Source organism: Fringilla coelebs (assembly GCF_963513975.1).
Source record: "Fringilla coelebs genome assembly, chromosome: 8".
NCBI lineage: Eukaryota > Metazoa > Chordata > Aves > Passeriformes > Fringillidae > Fringilla > Fringilla coelebs.
The window spans coordinates 31,539,411-31,564,430 of NC_140066.1; the positions used below are offsets into that span (position 1 = coordinate 31,539,411).

Below are 25,020 nucleotides of genomic sequence, written 5' to 3' on the forward strand. Positions count from 1 at the left end.
AAATTAAAATTTGCCTACTTGTTTGGTTGCACAGCCATAACTCAAGAGTGAGTTTTTTTATTTTCTTTTGTTTTGTTTTTTTTACTGAGAAGCCTGAAACTAACTGCTTTACAATCTTCTGAGAAGAATTTAAGAGTCTGTAAGGAAATGCTCTGAGCCAAACAATCTGTATTTGTTCAGAATGTCCACAACAAGTTAGTCAATTCTGCAGTAGCACTTTGTTACAAGAAAAAATAACCTTTTTCCTGGCCTTTGTACAGATAGGCTGTAGCATGTGGTTTTACATAGAGATTTTATACTTAAAACACTTAAGTATACTTAAAACTTAAGTATAAATTTAAGTATACTTAAAACTTTAGTAATCAATATTTATATTGTTAAATAATTGGATGTTTGCTATTCTGAAACTGGTAGAGCTCATCAATAATTATATGCAAGCAATATTGGTTGGAGAAAGAATTGTCCTTCTGCTATGTATGATACCTTAAGGAAATCTATTTTAGAATGTGATTAAGGAATGTGGCATCTGTGTATACAATGAGTGGTTATTACAGTCAGGAAATGAAAGTGCTTCAGAACAGTCCCCTATTTTCAGGGGTGTAAAATTCTGCTTTAAACACTTAGTTTGAAGTTTAAATTCTGAACACAGTAGCATGTAATTTTAACTTCTGAGAAAAATACTGCAACTGCCTTTGTTTACCTGTAAGTGCTCTACAGCTTTTTCCCCATTTGTCCATTCATGGTTTTTGTTAATGGTTCTTTAATATTGCTGCTTCTTTATTGTTGCTGTTTTGGGGCCTATAAAACAGATTAGAAGAACTGCAAAACTATTCAGGACCTACTTTAAAGTCCACTGAAATGGAATTCTTTCACCAAGGAAAATCTGAATCTGCTTCAGCCAGCTGTCTTAACACCACAGTGTAACCGAGAAGAAATTCCCATTTTTTCTTACTAACAACCTGCCTTAAGGCATATCTAGAGACAACCAGACAAAGCAGACTAAGACTCAATTGCAAACTAAACCTTGAATGCCTGTTTTGATTTCTGTTCTGGAGATGTTTCAGTTGAAAATCTCAGTGTTGTATTAGATCTTCTGATGTTTGTGCAACACAGATGAAATATAATTTTGCACTTAAGGAACTGGACTCATAGCATGCTTATGCCTATTAAAAATTCCTGAATAGTCTGCCCTTTCATTTATGTAAATTTATTTTTTAATAGTTGTGACCATGGAGCCACAGGCCTTAGCCCTTAATTTTGCAATACTGGGATTGAGCTATGGTTTAGGCTTTAGGTTGGAAATGTTCAAACACTTCTGTCATTGCTGATTTTATCATCAGCACTGTACAACATTTATTGGCCTCTCTCAGCTTCAGTGAGTTCAAAGGATTGTCTTAATGTTCTTGCCTTTTCTTACTGACTTTTGACATTGTTTCTTTTCAAAAATGTTTAAAATAAAATAGAAAAATTTGCAAGGTCAGGACAGGAAAATATTTCTACTTCTTTCTCACTTCCCTTTCCCCAGGATGCAGACAAGCAGACTGTGGGTGCAGTTGCTCTTTTGCAGTCAGATGCCATCCTTTCTTTCTCCTAGAGGCAGGGGCTGTTTCAAATGGAATTTATTCATACCTTTTCATCTTACTACCTTTCTGTTCTTGGGAGAAATACAAAATGGTGTATGGTTCCTGCACCATAACATCTCCATGACATTTCCAGAAATTGGAAGGTAAAGAGTAAGCAGGGCAGAGGCTTGGAAAGGGGAGCAGGATAAACACTCAGTCCCTGCAGTGGAGATTTTACTGAGTAAATTGGGTTACTTGCTTTACTGCTTTCATCCCTGGGGTTTTAGTTCCTGGTAGGAGCTGCCCTGCCCTGTTTCCCTGGAATGTTCAATGGAGAGCAGCGTAATGCTGTTCAACCTGGAAAAACTTGACATGGGACATGTTACAGAATCCATCTTGAACATCCTGGCTGCTCCTGCCTTTAGCCTCTGACTGCTGCTGAAATGGCTACTGAGGGTTTGTTGGTTGTGTGATGTGAGATGTCAGTTGAAGCAGCTCCATTTCTTGATGAAAAACAAGCCATAAAGCTCAGTGTAGGGAGTTCCCAGCTGCCTCATAGTGCCTTACACTCTTCCCTGGGTAGCTGGCTGGAGTCTGAGTCAGAACATCTCTGGTCAGGTGAAGTCATTCCTTGGAGCTGCTGAGTGATGTGGGCTAGAAGGAGACTCCAAAGCTGTGCAGCAGTTCCTTCCTGAGTGACACTGTGCAGTATGTGGTGTTTGCTCTCTGACAGGGAAGGAGCTGCAGTGCAGGACTCCCTCCCTGTGTCCTTCCTTCCTCCCTTCCTCCCATCCTTCCCTCACCCCCAGCACGTGTGGAAAAGGGAAAAGCAGCATAGCTGTGTTACAGGCCTGGGGGTAAAGCAGGGACACAGCTCCAGCTGAGGAAGGCTTTGATCTCAGTATTTCTTAACATGGGAGTGGCTGATTTTTTTTTAAGCTACATTAAAGGGGCCTGAAAGCCTCACTGGATTTTCCTACATTTCAAGATGACAAGCTGAGTGGGTGAGGCACAGCATCTTGTGCTGTACCAAGACTTCTGTTTTCCTTGAAGCTGAAAGCTTCCATCTGTTATTCATCACAACTTAAACTGGTTCCACCACTAATGCACTGTCACTTAACACCAGGGCCAGCTAAGGCAGGATTCAGACCTGCCTTGGGCTGGTATGTTGTTAATTTATTCCACATTACAAAGAGGAAGATTTCCTCTTCCCAGGTCCCTCAAAGATGCTGCTTTGCTGCTTGTCCCAGTCTTGTATCTCTGGACTACCAGGTGTCTGCTCCTGGCAGTTCTCATCTCAGGGACTGGTTCAAGACTGAGGATGCCAGGGCCTTTTTAGCAATGTATTTCCCCTGCCCTGATTTGGGAAGCAGCTGAGTCAGCCTGGCTGACAATTTAAACGGCAGCTGCCTGCCCTCCTCTTCTGGCAAATTCTGGTTAGGGCAATAGGAACATGTATGAGAATGGGGGAAAGGGGTGTTTAATAACCCTGAGGGAGCTGAGTTTAATATGGCAAATTTCAACTCAGGTATTCAGTAAGGAGCTGGTGGAGTTTGAGAAGGGGCAGCTGTAATAACAGACTCTATTACCAGACCTATTCCAGAAGCCTTACTCATGGAGTTGTAATGACATCAATTTGCTTAAAACATCCAAGTGTGTTGCCAGTGAATTTATAGCTTGTCTAGTTACCATGACAATCCAAAGCTCACCAATATATTCTCTTCTATTTGTTGGCTTTGCTCTACTCTTAGGTTTTGGGGTTTTTTTTTGCTTGTTCCCACTGTGGTTTGTGTAATTAGCATTTACTTTAGCCATTCTTAAATTATGTTTAAAAAAGGAGTGGGGAGAGGTGCAGGTCTTCACTGTAGTGCCAGTTACTGTTTACTGAGAGTGGAATCAGACCCCTCCTGCATTTGCCTTTGGTATGTGACAGAAATAGGAATAGAGAATCATGGTTTAGATAATTTAACTGCAGGATATTATCTGTGCCTCTGCTGTTAAAGCTTTGGAAGGAGACAAACACTTCACCCAGAGAGGCAGGCTGAGGCTTAAGCCTGTTCCACCTGACCCTTTGGCAGAATCATAGAATGGTTTGGGTTGGAAGTGACCCTAAAGTTCTAACCTGCTGCCATGAGCAGATGACATTTGGCTCAGCAGACCCTTTGGTCTGACACAACACAATTATCTTCTTGACCTTGATGAGATTTCACCATGTACTGAAGAACATCACCCCCAGAGGCTGAATGAGCCTGCAGAGCTCAGTAGGTGCAAATAATCCTTTACCTTTAAAAATTCACTACAGTTCTCCAGTGGAGTAGTGCAAATTCTGCCAATTACAGATAATATCCATATGGTCTTCCTGGAACAACTTTACAGCATGTTCCCCTCCAGTTCCAGGTCCTTAGGATGTGCTGCTGCTCCTCTCTCCTCTTCTTCCCTTGTCTGACCTTCTTCCCCCGTAAGTTGTTAGAGGAAGGCTCAAAAAAGGCAGAACTCAAGCAAGAAATTAAACTCAACCCCTAGCTTCCTGCTTTTGTTCAGTGCCAAAAGCACAGCAGGAATCTCTTCTTGCAAAAGCCCAGGCCTGCTATTTTTCCTTACTTTGCTCTGTGCTGCTCTCTTCCTGTAGGATGGATTGGATTGGGCAACCATTGTTTTCCTCACACTGTGAAAAGAAATCCAATCCTCCAGCAACAGCAGAGCAGTGACCTGTGTATTGTGCCCTAAGTTAATTATGGCACACTTTGAAGGCTGCACTTGTGATAATCACCTTCACATAAATACTTTTATATTATTTAGTGCATTTCCATCCTTGTCACACAGCCTTAGAAGTACCTCACATAACTATAGGCAGGGGTTGTAGAAGAGGTGGCTCAAAAATCACTGAGGATGTTGTCACAATCACGGAGTCTCCTGTAAGCTCTTTTTGCAGCTCTTCACGGACAGCTGAGGATAATTTCATACGATCAGCAAAATGTATCACGTTGCTGATCCACATGCAAAAATGATGGCACATATCAAAACAGCTTGCTTTCTTTGGATAAACACAGCCAACCTGCAAAAGTGGAATTCCTCATTGTTCACCACAACGTCAGAAAGACATGGGATCTCCTCATGGCTTCAGTGTAAAAAGCAAGTTCTAAACCTCAAGGGCCATCAAGCTTCACAACTCATTCAAGGATGTTTAGAAGAACAGGAATTAACTGGTAGTCAAGTTTGTCACCTGTTTCCTGAACACTTTTTAAACAGCTAAATTAAACCGATATTCTATTGCCATCAGGGTTGCTTTGTCTAATATCACTTCAAGGGCTGCCTCACTCACGTCTCATCCTCAAAAGGAGCATTGTTAGATCACTGAATCATCAAAGTGTTCTGAGAAGAACCAGCTGGACTTTACAAACCACAGGAGTGCTGATGTCAAAGCCTTCACCAGCTGGGTTCCTGGAAAGAAGCGCACCAAAAGTTGCAGCAGCAGAACAAACTTATGTACTCAACAGTCATTTAATTAAGAAATCAATCATCTGAGGAAGCACAGAACACAGGTTGTGACAAAGGCTGTGTTACAGTGCTTTTCTAGCACTTCTCAGCATCAGGTGAGGTGTGTTTATGTGCCTCCAGGCTGGGCTGGCAAAGCCACGTTGCCAAGTTCTGCCTCTTTACAGGCTCCCCATCGTACACCGGATCTGGCACCTTTGCCACCACAGAATCACAATTCAGTCACAAATGCATTCAGGATTCACTTGGATCAGAGCACACATTTCTGTATAAAAGCCAGGCTCTAAATTCCCCTGTTGTAGAAGAACTCTGTTTCTTCTGTAGATGACACAATTTCTGGTTCAAGGTCTGCTCTCTTTATCTGCAATATAGGAGAGAAGGGAATCAGCACCACCACAGCCTGGTTAAGTGGATGTTAAGTCCTTGTTACTCCATTGCACTTTGCACAAATTCAAGTACTGCATCCTGTATTTGGGACTTGAGGCTCTTTCTTTATTTAGGGATTTGAGGGATTATTTTTTGTTGTTGTTTTTTGTTGTTCTGGGCCTTTTTTTTCCTCTTCCAACATTTTCTACATGTGCACACATATGGGAAGTAATACTTTTTTTTTTTTAAATAGTGACATTATCTCTGTTTACTATAGAATCACAGAATCATTTAGGTGTGAAAGAGACCTTTAGGATCACCAAATCCAGCTGTAAATATATTTGGGTGACACATAAGAGAACTTCTGCTGTGGGCTGAGCCATTGGGAAGCCCAAAGGGCATCAACCAGCCCTGATCTCAATACATAATTCCTCAAAAGTCCCCTCATTTATGTTCAGCTTGCTTTGTTGTCATAAGAGATTAAGAAATCTTAAAAAAACCCCAAAAAAACTAAAATTCCAGAAAGTTTAGACAAATCAAAGAAACCACTGAAAATAGCAAGAGTTCTCCTGACCTTGTTTGCTTCAGACTGTTGTGAAAGTCTGATAAATCTGCATTGAAAAGTGTAAATATAAATAACAAACAATGCAACTCAGACCTCAAAGGTCCTGTGAGCCTCTGCCTGGTACATGAGCCTTCACAAGCAGCCTCTCTGCTGCCCCATTTTAGATGTACCACATTATTCCTGTTGATTTTTTAAATATGTGGCCTTCAGAATGCTGACCATAGTTCTGAAAGGCTGATTTAATGTCACAATAATCTTAAATCAGTTCCTGTGAAAGGACTTACCTCCCCACACTGTGGGAACATACTAAAGGAGACTGGCAGCATCCCTCCTAGGACTGACATAACCACAAACATTCTCACAGGACCCAAAGCACGAGGATTTTTAACAAATCTTGCTCTGTCCAGGACATTGAAAAAACTATGTCAGTATATTGAAAAATAACCTGACAGTGACACAAAGAGCATTAGCTACTATTTTACTGAAATTAGGAATAATCTAGGCTTATGGTTCCTAAAGATGTTTCCCTACTTCATTTCCTATGTTCTTAGTCTTATCTTTCTGTGCTTTCCCTTTGTTTTGTGCTTGCCTGCAGCATTTTCCAAGCTCAGACTGTCAAGATTAAGCAAACAAACAGCAAGACTAAAGTGACAAAAGGAGAGAAAGTACATTGGTGCTTTAAAGTGTCTCAGTTCCTTCATTAAGATTTTTCTTGCCTTACCCTCTTTCCTTACGTGTTTAGTTCCTGTGGGCAGCCCTATTTTGCCTTGTGCAAAAATATATTACTAGTCATATATATATAAAATTTTATTTTACATCTGCATTTGTCTTCTTGTAACAGGAGTCCCTTAAGCTCATAGGGAATCAATTTAGGCAATATCAAATTACGTGAGAGAGATGATCCTCACCTGTACTATTTACATGACAAAAGATCATGACCAAAATTCAGGGCAGGCTAAGAACCCTCTCATAAAACATCAATGTTTTCTTCTTAGGATACAGGGATTTAAAATGTTGAAAAGCAAGAACATGTTTTACAACAGGTAGAAAACTATTTGAAAGTTGGGATTCAGCTTTAGTTGCAAATTCAAGTGCCACATTACCTCTTCAAAAATACAAACCTAAGCTAAGTGCTGTGAACAACCTTGATACAGACATTGAAACTCAAATCTTAAGTTAGGGAACTGGAGTTAGGTAGGTGCTGGAAAACAGCCTGTCAGGAGAGCACAAACATGTCTTCTGCATGGGAGCAGAGAGGAAAACCTCATTCCTACAAACCTTGGAGCATGGGTTCAGACATAACCAGATTCACTTAATGACCTCAAAGAATCACAGCAGCTGAACAGCAACTTCCCACACCACCATTTCCACCAAGGCAAGCAATACTGCAAACCCAAGGGAAGACCTGGCAAATGTAACAGCCAGACTGAAAAGCAGAGTCCCACTGCCCAGGCACCCCCAGCCCCTGCAGTGCCTCTCACCTCTGCACACAGTACATGAGCACTTCTGGCAGGAAGAACGTTGTCCCAAACAAGACTGCTCTGGACAATGCTGTTTCCATAACAGCCTTCAGGGAGAGAGCAAAACAAGTGTTGTCAAGAGTGCTCTGGGCAGCTTCAACACTGCCTGCTTCTCTGAGTGCTTTTTTGTCTTACACTCTGGAGTTTAAAGCAATGGGTTAATGAGGGATAACAACACCTATTAGAGGAATTCTTTCTTAAATGGAAACTAAGAGGCAAATACTCTGCTTATGACTGACAAATTCCTTAAAAGGAAGGTGAAGCTACTGATGAGATTTCCTGCCATGATAATAATTTTGCTAAGACTTGCTTTTTAAAGTTGTGCTGAACTTCATACAATTGGTTATACCTTCTGGACATCCTAACTAGCCTGTGTTAAATCTGAAGTTCTCTCTCCAGCTGTCACCAAATCCTTATGCTCATGCAGTTATTTCCACAATACAGGGCTGTTCTCTGAGGTGTCCCATCAGAAGATCCAAGAGTCTTATCTGCTTCTGGAGGTGACCAGAGAAAACAGAAATGTCTGTGCCAGTGTCTCTGGTCCTCAGTATATTGGTGTGGGGAGGCAGCCAACCCCTGATGACACTGAAGTTGTGGAACCTGAAACCTAATCCAAGCCTGCCCAAAGATTCAGCACCTGGTGTAGGATTCCTTATTCAAGATCTCCAACCCTAGCTATTCTCAGCATCACATTCTGCTCTTAGCAGGGAATGAAAGGCAAGTCAAAAAAGTTCTCCCTCCACCTCACCTACCTTCTCACCAGCCTTCTTAGACACTCCTATAACATTGCCATTCCTGTCCATCACTTCTATCCCATTGTCAAATTCTGGGCTTCTCACCATCGCCACCGTAAATGCACTTGTCAGACCTGCAGGGTTAAAGGGGACTTTGCTGTAATAGATCCCAAAGGACTGCCTCAATAGTAACATTCATAATGACGTGCATTTTACATTTCCAGTTCAACAGTTCACATATGAATAACATGACGGCTTAAAAAAACCAACACTGCTCCATGAAAATCTACTCGGGATCTGAATCTTTGTTTCAGAAGCTTGAGAGAGGACTGCAGGGCTTCAGGCCTAAAATGTGCTTTGTCATTGTGGATTCAGAGCTTTAAAATAATTTCCTTCCAGCTCAAACTATGAATACTTTGGCTTAAGAGAAAGTGGAGGGATTTCTGTTGGGTTAGGTTTTGTCCTGCTTAGCATAAAATCCAGCACAGAAGACAAAATCCTGAAGAAAGGAACAGGGTTTCAGAAAAGGTTTCATCCTGCATTGAAAGGAAGGGCATAGACTGTCAATCTGACCTTGCTTGAAAGAAGAGCTTGGTCTTCTTATTAGTGTTTGGTAGGGCTATTCCATAAAGACATTAGTGTACCAGAGGACACTTTGCAAATGGCTGTACTAACACTAATCAGTTACCCTCAAGCTTTTCTCTACATTTAAGAAAATGGAAGCACATTTAACACCTGCTTCAATGAAACAAGCCAGAAACCTCTAATGTGTTTCAGAAAGATCTGAGTAGGCATCTCACATAATCGGAAACAGAGGAGATCATGCATTTTAATTTTATCAATTTTTCCCTGAGAAAGGCCAAAAATTTCTATAATGGCAATAGAAACATAATTAATGACATTAAATAGTTAAACTTGTCCTGGTGCAACTTCACCATGGCAGTAGAGCTGTTGCAGTAATGAACAGCTCTTTCCTTGTAGGATTAATAATACCCTGCTGGAACAAGTCTCCCTTTCTGCACTCCCAGAGCAATGTCGCACTCTGGTGTCACAGATGTGCCACACCAGGTCACGTTAGTGCCACTGCTGCTGCCCTCCTGATCTGTCCTGGTGCTTTTAGGTATGTGTACAAAGCTCACAAGAGTGCTCTGCAGCTGAAACTAAAACCAGCAAGAATCCAGTGAGGCTGGGGACACTGCACAGTGAGAATTGTCTCCCACAGAAAGGAGGGGGCCAGCAAAGACAGCCAGGGAAGAAACAGAGACCACACCTGTGCAGAAGCAAGAAAACTCTACAGTCAGACAGGCAAATGGCCCTCAGGCCAGCTGCATGGTGCACAGTTTGTTCCTACTCACCAAACAGAGGAGCAGGCAGCAGTTTTCTGACAACAAGTTGCATTAATGGGTTTTTCAACGTGTAACGATTCATGAAGGCAAGAGGGAGAGCCTAAGGCATGGAGAGGAAACAGGCCACTGAAAAAATGTGCAGCATTTCAGTGTAACAGGCTAGGAAAATCAATCTGTGACTTGGTTACTGTCTATGAAAATAAACAAATGCCTTGGTTTAACATTCCAGCGAAATATACGCCTTCTCTAGTTAATGAAGGTGCTTGTAATCACTCTGTTAGATAAGAATGCAAAACATTGTGATAAAAAAAGCATTCAACATTATTATGTGGAGCACAGCAGCAGTGTGAATACAAAGACAGAAAAAAAAGAAAATAATTAACTCTGACTAATATTCCTTGGGCATTCATCCAACTGCTTTGTGTCACACATTCCTCTCTCCCCCAAACAGGAAATCTGGTTTACTTCTGTATTTTTCCTGCTTCTCTGCAGTTTCAGCCCAATTCTATATGCCCATAATACACTTGCAGGAAGTTTCATTTAGGAATAAAGGGCCAGGACACCAGCTGACCCTCAGAGACTCCCTTGAAGGACAAAGGGAAGCACTCCCATGGTGACCACAGGCAGGGCTGCCTCCCCAGGTTTCTGTAAGGCCTGAGCAATCCTGGCCAGCTGTTTTGCCCTGCAGTGGGCAGAGGTGAAACTCCATCCAACAGAAGCAAGAACAATCACACTTTTCTGCCAGAAGCTTATGAAAATCACTGCTTTGTGTGGAAGCTGAGGAGAGGCATTACAGAGACATCTACACTTGAGAGCGTCATGATGATACCTGAGCTCATTCTGATGTAGCAAACTCCAATTCCAGCAGAAAGCACAGTGTCAGCTCCCTTTTGGAAGACTAATTTCCCTGCATCCAGTGCAGTACTTTCTTGGCTATGCTGTTCCTGGCATTTGAGCAAACACTGTCCAGTAGTGATGCTTGCAGACCTCACCATCTGTTTGGAGTTAATCTCTTCCACAGCACCACATCAAAAATCAGCTACAACACCCCAGTGGCTCACCCTGTGTTTGTAAACACTGGCCAGTTCCTCTCACTACCTGTTTGCTAAGCTAGCAAAACAACAAAGAAATTGACATCAGGAGAAGCCAAGCAAAATAATTGCTGACAGATGATCATAAAATATTCTTATTCTGAACAGTTCTGTAGCAAGACATCAGAGCAGAGCACCAGAGCACAATCCTGAAGGATATCTGGCACTGTGGATATCCTGAAGGATATCTGGCACTCGGTGCCTACTCCTTCTCAGGAGAGCTTGTAAGGAAAGCAGTCATTGAGCAAATACTTACACCAACACAGGCTGAATAGGAAATGGCTCCCAAGCCAAGCAAGAGCTGCTTTTGCTGAAGTGAGTAGTCCTAAGGACAGAAAAAACACGCTGCATAAATACATTGCAAAACACTTGCAAATCAAGTTCAAAATGGCATCTGCACAATGAAGATGATTACAAAAATAAAAATCAATACTCACTTCAGCCTTTGGGGTGCCATTTCCATTTACAAGAGTGAATGCTGTGGTATATGTGTGAAACACAAACTGCAGAAATAAGAGATTGTAAGAAAAATTGAATTCAGGATTGGGACTAGAAGACCTGTAAAAGTAGAAAGAAAGAGGCAATTACCTGCCAAAAAAGAGAATGCCTTGCGTGGCGCTGAACAGATGAAACGATGACCTAAGAGGAAAATGCACAAGAAAATGAGGTTTGAAGAGTGTGGAGGTTTTTGGTGCAGGAGCACCAGGAGAACTGCTGAGGTACCACTGGCAGCAGTGTCAAAGGCTCCAGCCAGTGCCCAGGGCCATCAGCCTTGGCTCCAGGCTACCACATTCTCTTGTTACAAAGGTGACATGATCATTTTTCTGTTCAATAGAAAGCACACAGACATGTATAAAACACAGACACATAGTGGTAAAACGTGTGCAAGAATATTGCAGCAAGGTGCTTTCTTACCCAAAAGAAAAATGCATTTGTGCCTGTGAAGCTTAAATAGATGCAAATAAAATAACTAAGGTAACAAAAGTCTAATTAAAGAAATGATTGAGAAAGGGTCAGATTGGTTTTGCCAGGGTTAGGAATACTAACTTAGATCTAACTGATCCAAGATTTTAGGAGTTATTTCCCAGCTTCTTCTGAAATTTAGATAGTGAATAAGCACTTCAGCTTTAATAAACCACAATCTTTCTTGAGGCTTCAAGCTTAAGGTGTGGAACACTTTCACAGAACAGAGTCATTCAACATAAGAATTCAAAAAACTGAGTAAGAGCAAGGCTGAGAATCTCCAAAGCCTCATAGAAGGATCAGTAATTCATTTAATATTAGTGGATCAACCATCTTTATTATTAATGCCAGCACTGACTCTAACCACATCTAGGAGAGCACACTAAGCTGTAAATATCAAAAATAGGTATTTCTATTAATTGTATTACTGTTACTAATGAATTTAACAGCCATCAAGACTTTCATTGTACTTTCTACCAGTGCCATGTAAGTTCATGCTGTAACATCTGTATGGAATGACATATATCAGGATGTACACTCATAGGCCAAGCCCAAACCCAAAGAATCTAAATTAATAGATAAGCATATGATTGCAGCTACAAATTTTATGAAACAAAATGGTGCCATTTTTGGGCACAGTAACAAGAATTTATTTTTATACCTTTAGTAATTTACTGACAACACCACTTCCTACTTGCAAATGCACATCTACATAAGAAAAAAAATCATATTCTGGGTCTGAGACACAGAACACAAGGCTCCAATCCCTTCCCAGTGCAGTCCCAGATTTCTGAGGCTGAACAGACCAAACCCAGGCCTTGCTCTCATTGCTGAGTGATCTCACCTTGCATCAGAAAGCCGTCCTTCACACATGAACAATCTCTTGGAATGCTGCTGGAGAAGGGTAATCAACAGCTTTGGACTTCCAAGGAGATTCTTTAAGGGCTGGATTTCCAGGTTACTTCCCATACAACAGATATCTTTCAAACTGCTTGTGCTGAAGCTACAATAAAGCCCCAAAACTTCCATTCCCTCCCTCCAACCCCTGATTATGGAAAATGGAAGCCTTGCTGGATGCACACTGGCATCTGTCATGATTACTCACCAAGGGAAGAGTTACAGGCATGAAAGCTAAAAAGAAAGAAAACTTAATTTCAGTAAAAATAACATCTGTGAGTGTAGATGGATGGTCTTGAGCAGAAAATTCCTCTAATTTCCCTTGTCTATTTCATCTCCAAGTAAAACACTGCCCACAAACCCCAGCATCACCATTAACTTTGGCCCTAAACTTTATCTCTCACTCCTGGCTCAAGAAGCCACAACCCCTGCTCAGATTTCACAGCCAAAAGGAGCCCTCATGAACTCCCCTCCCCAGAGCTGCTTGGAAATGAAATAACTGAAGACAAGTTCAGCCCTCTGTTCAAAGAGAGAGGTGTAACAAAAGCTGCCAAAGTTGTGAGTGGTCACAGGAGATAATGAATACACAGCCTCAGTGTGGTTATCTGTGATTAACAACCTGTGCTGCCTAAACAAACCCCAAGCACACCTGATGTGTCACCAGAATGTAAATTCATCCAGCAGCCAGAGCCATCAGGGGAAAAACTTAAATTACAGCAGACAGTTAAATGTGGAGGGATTTGGGAACTCATTCTGCAGCAACAAGAAACAGAGACTGATCAGAGTGTTTCCATCGAGATGAGCAGATTATCCCGGGGAGAAATTCCTCAGCAGGACTATAGGAATAAATAAATCAATCTTCAACACATTTAACAATGCAACTAAGAGAAGAGTCTGCTTGCTCTTCTATGTGGAGAAGAGTGTCACTGTGGTATCACAGCAGCTGCTCAGCATGAACTATTCCTCCCTGATGCTTCAGTCCCACACATGAAATTTCACTTAAGGGAACCTACCTGGAGGTCTAAACAAAACAGGAATTATCTTGTCTGTATCAGGATGTACACTGGACTTAAAAAGGGAAAAAAAAAGCAAATTAGAACATCTTTGCCATACTTGAATAAGGAAAAAAAAAAAACTAAATATTTTGTAAACTTACCAGGCTTAGCAAGAAGGCTTTTTTAGTCTACAACAGTTGGAAAAATAGGTTAATAATTAAATTTCAGAAGAGGCTGGGTAAAAACTTCTTTCTAAATTTATTCTATGTCTTTTGCTAATCACTTCCTTTTATACAAAGTATATATATTTATATATCCCTTTAATCATATTCTTCCCCTAAAATTTTTCTCCATATACTCCCTGTTGAATATAAAGCATTCACATCCCACGAGCTGTGTAACACCACCAAAGCACACACCAGAGCAGAACAGATGGTTAATTTTAAAAAGTTAAAACTAGTAGGCATTTTAAACCATAAAACAACAATTGAATATGGATAAACACTTATTTTAAGACTTTAACTGCAGTCCAAAATACCTGATTATTCTGTATGGGCTCACTTAGGGTGTTCTCATTGATTAGTATTGATAACCTGGTTATTTTTATTTCATTCTGTATTTGAGAGAAAAAAAAATAGACAAAACAAAACCTCCTCAGTTTCAGTATTTTAAGTGCAATATATCAGCTATAAAACATACCTATAAGCTAATGATGTATCTGTTCCTTGCAGTGAGAGCAAGAACTCTCCTAGACACAATGACTTTACAATCACAGAAACTTTTAAACTACTGGGATAATTCAACTGCTGGCACAGTCTGAGCAGGGCTGCTGAGATGGCTGTGCCTAAAAATGTCCCTTGGTTTATGTAATCAGAAGTGCATACACGTGTGTTTCTGTTTATGGCAGGACTGTGGAATGCTTCGGGTTGGGAGGGACCTTAAATCCCATCCAGTGCCACCCCTGCCATGGCAGGGACACCTTCCACTGTCCCAGGTGCTCCCAGCCCTGTCCAGCCTGGCCTTGGGCACTGCAGGGATCCAGGGGCAGCCACAGCTGCTCTGGGCACCTGTGCCAGCGCCTCCCCCCCTCACAGCCGGGAATTTCTTTCAGCTACACAACCTAAACCTCCTCTGTCAGTGTAAAGCCATTCCCTTGTCCCAGCACTCCGTGCCCTTGTCCAAAGCCCCTCCCCAGCTCTTTGCAGCGCCTTTGGGCAGCGGAACATCACATTCACCGCTACATTCCTCACGAATTTCCTTCTCCTCGGCAGCCCTGCGGTGACCCCGTTCCACAGCCCGGCACAGCCACAGCCCCTCAGGCCGCTCGGTCCTCTCGACCTTCCCCGCGGTACTCACGGAGGACTTGAGCAGCAGCAGCGGATCCAAGGCGTCCGCCCAGAGGAGAAACCTCTGGAAGAAAGACTGAGGGAGACACGTTGGAGGCGTTATTGCGGACCTTCCCTGAGCAGGACCCGTGCCCCCTCCCGGCCGCGGTGCCCACCTGCCCCTCCGCCCTCCAGAAGCGCAGGTTGGCGTCCATGGAGCCGCGGCACCGGAAGCGCCGCCGGGCCCGGTCCGGTGCCGCACGCTCCGCCCGGCCGCGGAGCCGCCGCGCCGGGGCCCCGCTGCCGGCGGCGCGTCGGGCTGGGGAGAGGCCCCGCGGCCTTTTCCCTTCCAGCGGCTTCCCCCCGGCAGGCAAGGCAAGGCCCGACGGGCTTTTCCCTTCCAGCAGCTTGCCCCGGGCAGGCGGAGCCGAGGAGCCGGGCTGCGGGGAGCCCCCCGCGGGACGGCGGCGGGAGGACAAGGGCAAGCGGGTAAAGGTCGGGGTGTCGCGGCCCCGCAGGCACAACCCGGCCACTTTGGTGCGGCAAATAGTGGGAGAAACCCACGGTTACATCTCACAAAACAACCGAACACCGGGACTGAAAAGATTTGCAACTAGCGGAACCCGGAGCATCAGCACCGCTTCGGTCTCATTTTTACACCCTTTGTTACAGCATTGATCCCCGTTATAAAGCTCACTAAGGGCTCAGCCACCTTGTGCTTCTTTGCTCGGAGGGTCAGAGGATGATAAACAGAAACACACAGAGTGTTGTATTGATCTGTGCAGCCCCCCAGGACTCTGTGTCCTTGGGCTGCTCCCCACGGCAGCTGTGAGCTGCTGAGGCAATGAACGCATCCAGTTGCTTCCAAACAGAGAAACAGGGCTTTGGGGAAAGGGAAAGAAAAGCAAAGCACCACACCTGCTGCTAGGCCACGTTAAGATTATTTTATTATGGCTAGAGCGATGCTACATCAGTTTCAAGCAGTACAAGAGTCAAGCAAATTCAAGTGAAAGAAAATTTGTCATTAAGCTCCAGTAAGTGCACTGTGGGGGTTCAAGTTTTTACCATCTCCCAAACAATAATTAAAGTTCATGCTTGTTAGTGCTCCTGAGTAGCAGCACTTTTTTTTTTAAATGGCACATATTTACATTCATTCCATGTTTTAGGGCATTTACACACAAAACCATTTAAAATTATTTTTACTTGTTACATTCATCTCTTCCTCTGCAAAATTCATTAAAAACAAACCATATATCAAAATTCTATCCTTGTATATTTTCAATTTTTTTTTTTTTTACAGACTTTTATGTTGTGTAAGAAAGCAAAATGCAGATCATTTTCTGGTCCAAAACTAGATAAAGAAAAAGGGAAAAGCCAGCAGAAGGCAACTGTAACTTGTGTACTCATCACATTCAGGAAGATGTTTAATGGTAACAGAAATCCATGAAACTGAAGTTGCAGAAGGCAGGGGGAAAAGCCATAGTTTTACCCTTTTTAAAGCAAGACAAGGGAGTCAGTAAATATTTTAGCATTTAATTTCTTCTTAAACATGAGAAAATGACAGCTTTCATTTTTATTATTAATTTTTACAATCACAGCTGTTTTCCTAATGTCTTCAGCAGACAAAACTAAAGAACTCTGTCCACATATTTCAGTATTTATGCACGTTTTCAAAATATTCTTTGGAACCTTGTGGGCTTGGTTTGATCTGTCAAGAAAAGAAAGTTAAGTTATTACTTGGAACAGGTCTGATAAAAAAAATCACAGATTTGATACTTTATCCAAGAAAATCCATGCATACTTTATAAAAGCAGTGATCTGTTTATTGATTGGTTGAAAGCTGGTTGAAAGACAAAAGCCTAGATCATGTACAACTCATACTTGAAAATTTAAAGTATAAACCCCATTTTTCCTCTTAAAGTAAAAAGTAAGTAATTAATTAATTAAGTAAGAAATCTGAACTCAGCTAATGTATAAACCATATTTTTCTGGTTAAATTACAATGCACTAGGTAAGTAAAAAATCTGAACTCAGTTAATGGAGAGTCCAAGTAAGATTTGGAGTTTTGAACACAATTTGCATCTCCTAAAAGGAAACCAGTAACTTTCTTCACAGAAACCCCACACTAACTACTATCAGACAAACAGACTAAACCGGCCCAAGCGATAACAGCATTGTGTTTAGACAACAGGCACGGACGCAGTGAAGCACCTCACACCTGAGTGGATCCCAGCCCTCCAGACAAGCACAAGTGGCTGTCCTGAGGAGGATATACTCAGCCCTGAGCAGGCACTCACCGTTGGGGCGTTTGGAATCCAGTCAGCCGGGCACACCTCACCGTGTGTCTCCACGAACTGGAAGGCCTTGACCAGGCGCAGCGTCTCGTCCACGCTGCGCCCCACGGGCAGGTCGTTGACACTCATGTGCTTGATGATCCCGTTTGGGTCAATGATGAACAGACCTCTGCAATGGAGCAGCAGTTCAGGCAAGGCAAATCAATTTCCAAGGCCAAACACAAGGAACTGGGTGCACAATTTCAGCAGTGACACGCATCAGATAGGAGGGGAACTGCGGCATTTGGTATCTTGTTTGTTAGCAAAGTGATCCACTGCTGTGGTACCGTGAAATTACAAAGTATCTACGGAGACTATTCAGTCAGAGGGACCAAAGGGAGAACTCAGTGTTCCACCTGTACTTCAAAATTGAGCTGGTATCCTGCCCACATCTTTTTGGTGAAATCTGTAGGTGCTGAGTGAAGAGCTGCTTGTGCATTATGCTACTAAATTAAATCCCACTGTGTACAAACATTTATGAAAACCAAAGTCCCAATCTTACCACACTAATTAACTTAATCTCTCAGTAAACAAATGCCAGAAGTTCCTGATCCAAAGAGATCAGGAACTGAAGGTCTCAAGAAGATTCCTACCCAATCCACTGTTTCTCAGGGACTACTATGGAAAAAATTATCAGGAATTGCCCTTCTATGCTGCTCCTCTTCCTTAGGGACATGGAGTTCTTGGCCCCTCTCAGAGCAGAAGAGCTTTTCCCTCACACATTTTCAGAGAGGCCTGGAGCCATTCTCAGCTTCATGGCCAAAATGAGCAGGTGCCCTTTTCCTAGGGTGGGATCCAGCATCCTGCAGCAGAAGACATCCCACAGTCTTCTCCTGACACCATTTCCTTGCAGGAGGGGACAGTGTGCCTTATGTTGGTTAGACTGGGTTGTGTCCCAGCACAGCAGTCCAGCCTTACCTCAGTGCTATGCCAGGTCCTTCCAGCAGCACCCCATAAGAACGGGAGATCTCTTTTGTGAGGTCTGACAGAATTGGAATATTCATTTTGCCCAAACCACCACTCTAGAGAACAGAGAAAGATTCCACTTAGTTTAAAAAAGCTCCATTGGATCATTCTTCCTGAGCTGCTGGATTCCATGTTCTTGAGGGCACAGTAACAACAAAACACAACCACGGCATCTGCTCCATGAAAGGAACCAAGTGTGTGTGGTGTTGCTTGGGTTTGCTTTGTTTGTTTGTTTTAAAATAGTCAGGAATAGTTTGTTTCTTTAGAAAGTGAAAATTTCTTTTGCACTGAGCATTTCAGAATTGCTGGTTTCAGTGGAAAGAGGCTACCAATGGCAACAGCCATACATTTCCAAAAAAAATTCCCTTTGTATCTTATTCAGGAGCTTTGAATAGAAAAATTTCTACTGCATATTTAAGTGTTCAATATTAAACAGGATGAACATGGTGGGGAGGGAAGGGAAGCAAACCTGTGAACACACAAACTTTTGCCATACATCTGATAAGGAACAGCTGAGGATATTTAGCCTGGAGAAAAGGAGACTCAGGAGTGACCTCTGCAACTACTTAAAAGTGGGTGTAGCCAGGAGGGGGTAAGCCTCTTCTCCCAGCTAACAAGGGATAGGACAAAAGGAAATTATGCCAAATTGCACCAGGGGAGGTTTATATTGAATATTATCAAAAATTTCTTCAAAGAACGGATTGTTAGGCATTGGAACAGGCTTCCCAGGGCATGGGAAAAAAAACATGGGGAAGTGGCACTGGAGGTCGTGGTTAGTGGTGGACATGGTGATGGTGAGTTCATCATGTGTTCACCATCATGAGAATTCATGATCCTACAGGTCTTTTCCAACCTTAATTCTGATTCCAAACACAATGCTCTTACCAACACACAAAGTATGTCAGAGTTCTGCTGCTCTGTTTAGTGCACGTGGTTATTTTTTGTTTTGCCTCTCACAAATCAATATAAATACTATTTGAAGAGTCAAACAAGATTTCTTTCAGTTTTGCCACAGACTGAGACTGCAAGAGAGATAAGCTCTCTACCCTTGAAACAAGGCTGGAGTTTGTTAGCTTTGCTATTCTTGGCATCATCAGGGAATCACTGTGTAATCTCAGCCACAGACCCTGATCCTGCAAACACTTGTCTGCAACGGAGTTCCCTACACAGAGCTTTGAGCACACGTCAGACAAACCAAGGCTTCAGCTCCTCTGGGTGTCAGTTTCCTGCCTGTGCCACCATGGAATTCTTTCCACCTTGTGCAGGGTGTTTTGAGCTGGGCTTGAACTCAGAACATTCTGTGCATCTGTAAAACACCATGTGCACAACTGACACACTCTGAACACCTTTGGGATAAAGCTGGGAACTCAGGCCACAGTCACACTGCTGAGCTTTGAACGAAGCATGCAGAGAAGAAATACTCTTGACAGGCTCAGCCAAGGTGTATTAAATGCAGCAAACTCTCCTCCCTCCCCTGCATATTCCAGTGGTGCTAGAAGCACCCAGCCTGCAGCACTACTGCACACTGCTGTCCACACAGACTGGCACTGATGGCACAGGTGCTTCTGCACCTTCCAGGGACACCTGTGGTCCTCTACAACTACCTAAAGCAGGGAGATGCTTTATGTCATCAAAAGCAGGTATCTTTATATGTATCTGAAAGAGGCTCCTCTCCAGTAAAAGGCTGTCTTTATTACTTTCTTTCCCTAAAGAAAGCCAAAAACCTCCATTTCTACTGCAAGTGTGGAACCCTTTCAGCAAGTGAGAATTAATGATACAAGTGCTCCAACAAACTGGTGGTTCCTCTGCTTCCAACCTGAAGTCACCACTGTTGGGTAATTGTTAACAGTAACAACTGAACAGCTGCTGCTCCTTTTCTGTGATAGTTTCTGTGCATTATCAGCTGTCACAAGCACTTTGGGACATTGACATGTAAACTGAGCATTTGTCTTTTGAGATAAATGTACAAAGATACAATGTTATCAACAAGGCTATCATCACAGCAAAACAAGTTAAAAACCCAAGCCAGATAATTACGAAAAAGAAAACAAAAGACAGAGGTCAGAATTATGTCATCAAACCTAAAAGTTGATGGCATACAACTTTAGGAAATCTATTATAAATCAGTGTTGGCACAATTACTTATTCAACTCCTCTTCTCTGGAGCTCTTGTGAAAAGAAACCAAACCAACAGAGAAAGCCCCAAAAAGATACTCAATTCCTACCTTTCGTGGTGTGTTTATCCATGCCAGATGAGTAAAATGAGAGTCCACTGAAACTGCCACCACTTCACAGTTCACATCACGAAATTCTTTTGCTTTGTTGCTGAAGGCCACAATTTCTGTGGGGCAGACAAAGGTGCTGTGGGAAGAGAGATCAGGCTGTAATAATTCTGCCATCTTCTTTAGAGAAGACTCTCATGTCTGTTTCTTGGCATTTTCTTTAGACTGATAATTTTAGCCATGTTTCCTGCTCAAAATTAGTTTCAGGGTCAAACCAACAGTCACAGCTGGTACACCAGTTATCACCTCTGAGTTCTAGACAGATTCCTCACAAAGATGGAGAAACTGTCTCTGCTAGAAACTCTCTGGACAGAGAGTTTTTGGAAACTGTAGCAGAAAGATCTGCAGGTTAAATCCTTCTCCATGTGCCCACATGCACCAAGATACTCTTGGCAATTCAAGTCTTCCGAGCAGACTGACCCCCATCCTATCATGTTATGCCCTAAAGTTCTTTAGCTGCAGTTCTGCTGGCCTTGCTTCTTCAAGGACAGTGTCTCCAAGGCAGCCCTAAACTGCAAGGCAATGTCCTCACCCCGGGATGTGACTGTAAGCACAGCCAGCTTCTGATGCAGGCCCTGCAGCTGGAAGATGCTCTCCAGCCACCCTATCACCTCCTTTAACACACAACGGCCGTGTGCCCCAATCTTATCACTCACGCTCTAGAAACAGGCACATCTGCCCTGCAAGACTGGATCAAATCGAACAAAACCAGAACGACCTGCAGCGCTTGTGATGACCTTCAGCGGGACCTTCAGAAGGTCCATCGGAAAGGGGAGAAACCCGCACTCACAAGTCCAGGGGGTAGAAGAAGAGAACCAGGTATTTCCCCTTGAAATCATCTAGGCTCAGCTCCTTGAAATCTCCGTTCACGACGGCCGTTCCCTTGAAGGACGGAGCGTGCTGGGTCACCGCCGCGGCGAGCCGCGAGGAGCCTGCGGAGGGGAGAACGCAGAGCTGCGGGCCGGGCCCGGGGGCGCTCCCGGGGCGCCTTCCCCGGCCGCCCTCCCGCACTTACCGAGGCTGAAGGAGCGGCGGGCGCAGGCCGGGGGCCGTGCGGTCCCTCTCCTCCCGGCGGCGGCAGCTACGGGCACCTGCGAGGACAGGGAGAGTCAGGGCGGCGGCGGGGCCGGGCGGCGGGCAGGCCCGCGGGCGGGCCCTCACTCACCGCGGCGCGGAGCAGCCTCCCCAGCGCGGCGGCCATGTCGAGCGGCGGGCGGAGCGGGGCGGAGCGGAGCGCGCCGCCGGGGGCGGGAACCCCGGAGCGGCGGTGAGGGACGCACCGGAATCAGCGAATCGATCGGGTTGGGAAAGGCTTCTCGGACCATGGAGTCCGACCTATGGCCGAACACCACTGGGCCAGCCAGACCGTGGCACGGAGGGCCACGTCCAGTCTGTCCTTGAAGGCCTTCAGGGGTCGTGACTCCACCAGCTTCCTAGGCAGCCCATTCCAATGTCTCATCACCCTTTGTGCGAAGCAGTTCTTCCTAATGTCCAACCTAAACCTCCCCACGCACAGCTTGAGGCCATGTCCTCTTGTCTTGCCATTTGTTACTTCAGAGCAGAGCCCGACCCCGTCAGGGAGTTGTGGAGAGTGGTAAGGTTGGCCCTGAGCCTTTTCCAGGCTAAACACCCCCGGCTCCTCACCTGCTCCTCACGGGATTTGTGCTCCAGACCCTTTCCCAGTTTCATTCCCTTTTCTGGACCTCCTCCAGCACCTCAATGTCCTTCCAGAACCGCGGGGCCCAGAACTGGGCACAGCACTCGAGGTGCAGCCTCAGCAGTGCCATGTCCCCGGTGCTGTGCCCGGCACCAGCCTCGCAGGGGTGAGGGTGTTTGCTGTGTGCTGATACAGCCAGAAGCCTTCCACATACACGCTTGCAACTGGCTCTGACTTTGTTGGACTCACAGAATCACAGAATGTTCTCAGTTGGAAGGAATACACAAGGGTCATCAAAGTCCATCTCCTGGTCCTGCCCAGGACACCCCCAGAATCACACCATGTGCCCGAGAGTGTTGTCTAAACGCTTCTTGAACTCTGTCAGGCTTGGTGCTGTGCCCACTTGCCTGGGGTGCTTGTTCCAACACCCAATCACCCTCTGTTTTTTCTAAAACCTGGTGGTTTTTCTAATACGCAACCTAAACCTCCCCTGACTCAACTTCAGGCCGTTCCCTTGGGTCCTGTCACTGATCACCACAGAGCAGAGATCAGTGTCTGCCCCTCCTCTTCCTCTCACAAAGAAGTTGTAATGTGTTGTCCCCTCAGTCTCCTCTTCTCCAGGCTGAACAGACAAGGTGCCCTCAGCTGCTCCTCATGCGGCATCCCCTCAAGGCCTTTCACCATCTTCGCAGCTCCTAGCTTCATTCTTTGTGCTCCTTCATCTGAACACTTAAACCAAGCTGAACTCAGTTTCCCTTCTGGGTTTTAGTAAGTTATAGTTTCATATATTTATTAATATCCACAACATTTTAGAAAGGGCGGACCTTGTGGACTGGAAAAAAGTCTGGCTCTGCTAGCAGGATAGGCTCTGCCATCAGCATTGGGGGGCAAAGCCAAAAGCAGCCAGAGAAATGTCAGCTACCACTGGGATGAACTCAGTGAATGCTAAATCTACACTTCTGAACTCATTCCTGATACTGATCCATCTGCATGGTCTAGTCACCTCTGTAACAGTGAACCTCTGAGCCTTCAGAAGAGGGAGGATTGTGTTCAACCTGCCTGTGAGGGTTGATAACTAGCTGGTATTAACTCCCTTCTATGCCTAGGAATTTTTTGGGGCAATATTAGTTGGTGTTGTCCAAAAGTGTGCTGAGACCTTTCTGGGAGTTTAACATCATGGCAAATTTCAGTCACTGGCACCTTGAATTTATTAATCCAGATGTAGCCAATGACAGCTGGAAACGTGGCTCTGAAAATCTTCTCAAAAAGAAAGTCATTCCTAACAAAGCAGCCAGAATAATGTTATCTACTCAAAACATGAAAGTGGAAGTGAGTAACGAATTTGTACATTAGAAAGTATGTCAAGTAGAGTGTGGGTGAACTGTGCTCTAGCCTGCAGCCTTGGATTGGGAGAGGGAAGGAGCAATTGTGGAGACTGTGACCAGGGTAGAGGTGTGGGAGGTCTTTGTGCTGCTGCCGAGGGCTGCAAGCAGAGCAGTGAGCAGTGAAGCTGAGCCTGGGACACCTGTGGAGCAGCGGCTGTAGGTGGAGAGCAGCAAACCCATCAGCCATTACCTGGGCTGATGCTTTTCAAAGCAGTGCAGGATGGCATGAAACCTGGCACATGCCCTCAGGCACAGAGATGTGTTTGCCGAGACGAGTGCCTGGGGCTGGGCAGTGGGGATGGCTGGGTTCCCTTCCCTCAGGTGTGGGAGCAGCATTGTGGCAGCCAGAAAAGGGCTGTTGCTCGGATTTCCTGAGGATGGCTGTCACATCCACAGATGATTATTCACAAAACTTCTAAGTTGATGTATTCTAAACCAATGCCCTTCCCCCCATCCCCGGAAAGTTATATTTGTTTAAAACTCTTTGTTTAAACTCTTGGCTTGCAGGTGGGGAAATATTGCTCACGCTTTGTTATGGAGGCAGAGTAATTCAGCTTCTCAGACTTCTGTGCAAAAGCTCGAACTACTGCCATTTAATGGGGAGTATTTTCCATTTTGCTTTTGCAAAATGAGCATCCCTGCAATCTGAAGATGGACTTTGTCAGTGCCAAAGTGCACCTGATAAAAGTTGTTCCTTTTTCCTCAGCTCTGGCTCTGGCACAGGCTCGAGTAGCTGCTAAACGTGGTTCTTATTGACATCCAAAGCTCAAAATCAATCTACCGAGCGATACCATATGCACATCTTTTCCCAAATCTTGCTGGTTGTCTCCTTTGCTGTCTTTAAGTGTGATTCACATTGACATGTGAAGTTGGTGAAAGACTCTCCAGGGATTTCAGCAGGCTTTGAGGAGAAGTTGCTATACAAGGTGCAGAGTAGTCCATAAGGCACGTGAATAGATGATGGGAGATGTCAATGTTCCTTTTGGTGAGGGTACTTATCTGCCTGCTCCCATTTTGTGCCTCTCTTTTCCTATCTGGGAATAGTTAACTATTTGGTGAAAAGCTACAAGATCAGTTGATAAAAAATACTAGATAATGCTAGTGTGTTGTTTCCATTACTGTTCTGTAAGCATTAGATTTTAAAGAGCTCTTTGAAAGATCATCGTTCACACAACAAAATTTTAGGGGAAAAGTAGCTGTTTCTCTCTAAACTTGATGAAAAGGATAAGCAAATCCCAAATCAGAACTGCTGCTGGATCAATGAGTGGCAAATTCTGTGCAGAGTATGGGATACATAGGTCTGCTTGTTTAAAAATAAAATCTGCTCAATTTCTACAGGTTATGTTATTCCATGTGCTCAAATGCTGTAACAATCATTTTTCCTCTACCTTGAGGAAAGAGATAACTGAAAAAGAAGCTGGGAAATGATAAAAAACAATGGGAAATAACAACAGAGGGGTAAGCATTTTTATCTAAACCAAAGCACAAAGTTTGGCTTAGGCAACACGATGCATCACCCCATGACTGTTGGTAGATGG

The 25,020-nt window shown here is 44.1% G+C and overlaps 2 protein-coding genes across 2 annotated transcripts; both read right to left on the bottom strand.

Annotated features, from left to right (window-relative positions):
- Window positions 1-52: 52 nt before the first annotated feature.
- Window positions 53-15,276, bottom strand: SFXN4 (sideroflexin 4). Its single transcript, XM_084210606.1, has 14 exons — window positions 15,036-15,276; window positions 14,891-14,956; window positions 14,073-14,147; window positions 13,696-13,722; window positions 13,553-13,607; window positions 12,748-12,773; window positions 11,268-11,318; window positions 11,117-11,182; window positions 10,936-11,004; window positions 9,598-9,688; window positions 8,261-8,376; window positions 7,470-7,555; window positions 6,273-6,387; window positions 53-5,418 (listed from the first exon to the last, which is right to left on the bottom strand). The coding sequence occupies exons 1-14, from the start codon at window positions 15,072-15,074 to the stop codon at window positions 5,341-5,343; spliced, it is 960 nt and encodes a 319-aa protein (XP_084066732.1). The 5' UTR covers window positions 15,075-15,276; the 3' UTR covers window positions 53-5,340.
- Window positions 15,277-15,781: 505 nt separating this feature from the next.
- PRDX3 (peroxiredoxin 3) lies at window positions 15,782-21,682 on the bottom strand. Its single transcript, XM_084210328.1, has 7 exons — window positions 21,606-21,682; window positions 21,456-21,531; window positions 21,231-21,372; window positions 20,384-20,519; window positions 18,111-18,214; window positions 17,157-17,322; window positions 15,782-16,567 (listed from the first exon to the last, which is right to left on the bottom strand). Exons 1-7 carry the CDS (start codon window positions 21,639-21,641, stop codon window positions 16,511-16,513), a joined length of 717 nt encoding a protein of 238 aa, XP_084066454.1. The 5' UTR covers window positions 21,642-21,682; the 3' UTR covers window positions 15,782-16,510.
- Window positions 21,683-25,020: the final 3,338 nt, after the last annotated feature.